At 40.1% G+C, this 2,624-nt stretch overlaps 1 protein-coding gene across 1 annotated transcript in view; it reads left to right on the top strand.

The window, feature by feature from the left end:
- The first annotated feature begins 899 nt into the window (after window positions 1–899).
- The window catches only part of LOC106940297 (X-linked interleukin-1 receptor accessory protein-like 2), a 34,142-nt gene continuing 32,417 nt past the window's right edge, over window positions 900–2,624 (top strand). The window contains exon 1 of the mRNA XM_015023012.1: window positions 900–1,064. Within this exon, the coding sequence (XP_014878498.1) occupies window positions 934–1,064 (131 nt within the window). The 5' untranslated portion in view covers window positions 900–933. The remainder of the gene's footprint in view (window positions 1,065–2,624) is intronic.

Below are 2,624 nucleotides of genomic sequence, written 5' to 3'. Positions count from 1 at the left end.
ATGTAATGCCACAAACAGACGGCCTCAGCGGTTTGGTTCTTGACTGTGCGGATAGAGCTGTCATTATGATAATACCGAGGTCTATCATACTTATCTGCTAATTGACTGCCTAACGAGGTGGCGTCCATTAGAATGCTCATTAATACCTCATCATCACCACTGATAGCTGTAATAACAGCATGTTGGGGATTTCAAGGTCTTACGTGATTATGTGTGCATTTGTGTTAGGAGAACAAGTATGGGATGTGACCATATGTTTGCATTATTATGAATGCAATTGTATTTTACTTTGAATTATTATTATTATTATTTTTTAGTTCTTGGGATATTGGTATTGCATGGCTTAACGGTAGCATCCCAACTGCTTGTATGTGCAGGTCCAAGATACTTTTGGGAAACTTTTGACCAAATTTAAAAGGAAAAGTAAATATGGCACCATCAGTGCTGTGGTTTTCAGTAGCTGTGTTTCCTGTACAACTGTGCACAAAACTTTAATATTTTTGGATGCATCTATTCAAACAAAAACCTTCACAGGAATTTGTTTTTATTCTTTCCACATCACAGATGCTGATTGAAGCATGTCAGGGTGCAGGAAGATGGGAGGTTTTGTCAAAAATTTCTAGCTGACTAGTTGAAAGCCTATAATTAAGTAACTGTATCAGTTAAATAAAGTTGTTTTTGTTTAGTTTTCTCTTGGAGATGGGACACGTAGTCCTCCATCTCTGACTTCTCTACTCTATGTGAAGAATTTAGAGAATTTTCTGGGTAAATCATTACTTTTCCCTGCAGCGAAGAGTCTTGCCATCGTCAAGTTTCTGTCAAATTACAGCCAGAGTTCTAGTCACGATTCAGTCAGAAATTTTAGATGCAAAAAGTGTGTGTGTGTTTTTTTTAATGGTGGTTGCTGACAGGTCTGTGTTGTACGGTGCAGGTATGCCCCTGAGTCTGGACTGCAGGGCCTTTTTCGGCTACAGCGGAGACAACAGGAAACCCAACATCTACTGGAAGAAAGGAGAGAAGTATGTGGAGGAGCTGGCAGGACACATCAAAGAAAGTGAAATCATGTAAGTACAACGGCGTTCACAGAACATTTCACCACATTACCACGACAACACGATGGAGGATAAAGCCAGGCGGTTTAACTTTAGAGTGCACAGGTGTGTGTGTGTGTGTGTGTGTTTTTGACCAATTTCCCAATGACTCTGCTGAATCTTCACCGCTCACACCGTCAGCACCTAATTTTCTTGTGATTTATGACTCGCCAAGCTTTCTCCGACAGGATCCTTCTCAACTCGCCTGAAAAATTATGAATCCTAATAATAAAGTTTAATTGAATTCATTTTCTTCCCTGTTGGGACCAATTACATCGGACTCTACTGGGAAAAGACTGGGTGTCTGCAGGGCATCAAACATCATTAGAACAATCTGCCAGATCGCTATGGTAACCGCTGGAATATTTACAATGTCACACGCTCTCTCTCTCTTACACACACACACACTGAGTTTAACAAAAGAGAGGATGTCTGTGTCCCCTGAAATACCTGACCTTGGCCAGGCTAACTCGCTCTTGTGCAAAGTCTGAAGTTGTTTCTTTTCAACTTTCTGTAAAAAAGAAAAAGAGGAAGAGGAAAGAGAGTGTTGAGAAAACCATGGCTCCAACCCAAAGCCTGGGTAAGATTTGCTATAATCCATTAAACATTTAAAGATGAATGTAAGGCTAAGTCCCAACTCTTCGGTTCTAGAGTTATGGATAATAGGTGGAAAAAATGGCTTTTTTCAAAAGTAACAAACTTCCTTCTTACAGTAGAACTTTGTAAGCTCTGATACGTTCGCGCTGTTTAGAACTGCAGTGCAGCAGAAACGACGCAAACAGCTCAACCACTGGACTTGATTTTCAGCAGAATCCCCTTCATGTCCTCATGTTTAGATCTGAGTCACATTAGTTTTCTCAGTATGAAAGTATAACAGCAGCTTTAGAAGCCATTTCATGGTCTTCCTCACTGTAAAAATAGGGTGTCCATTTGTGCTAGTCTTTGGGGTAAATTTACTAAAACATTTTGTGAAATACTATTTTATTGATTAGGGCTAAAAGATATCCAAATCAACCTGGTCCTACTTGGAATAAGCAATCAATCCTCTTGAATCCTCTTAAATTATAAATTAGCTTTGATTATCCATATTTATAGGAAAGAGTGTCACTATCCATACTGTGGCCTGATTCCTGCCAGACTTTAAGAATCATGAAAGATCTCAAAACGCCACACATCGTCTCCCAACAGAAATTCAAAAACACATGAGAAACAAAGTTGTCCCAAAGCCAAGGCTTTAGGACAACGTCAAGCTAAAGTTACGTTTGCCATCTGCAAATGGAGAAAACATGGACCAGTGGTAGAGCTTCCCAGGAGTGGCCATCTCACCAAAGTTACTCCACCACATTTCCTTCAGAAAGTCCTCAGAGAACATAGAACCAAATCTAAAGCACTGCAGGCCTCACTCGCCTCAGTGAAGTTCACCGTTCATTGATTTACCCGAAGGAATTCATCTCAGAGTTCAAAAGGTGAGAAGCACAACATCAAAGAATATCCATCAGTATATGACCATAAGCACTAGAGCTCTTAGGAAGT

The sequence above is a fragment of the Poecilia latipinna genome, unplaced genomic scaffold (genome assembly GCF_001443285.1).
Source record: "Poecilia latipinna isolate Pla-1442-1.1 unplaced genomic scaffold, P_latipinna-1.0 Scaffold3167, whole genome shotgun sequence".
Lineage (NCBI taxonomy): Eukaryota > Metazoa > Chordata > Actinopteri > Cyprinodontiformes > Poeciliidae > Poecilia > Poecilia latipinna.
This window is presented reverse-complemented; position numbering and strand designations above follow the sequence as displayed.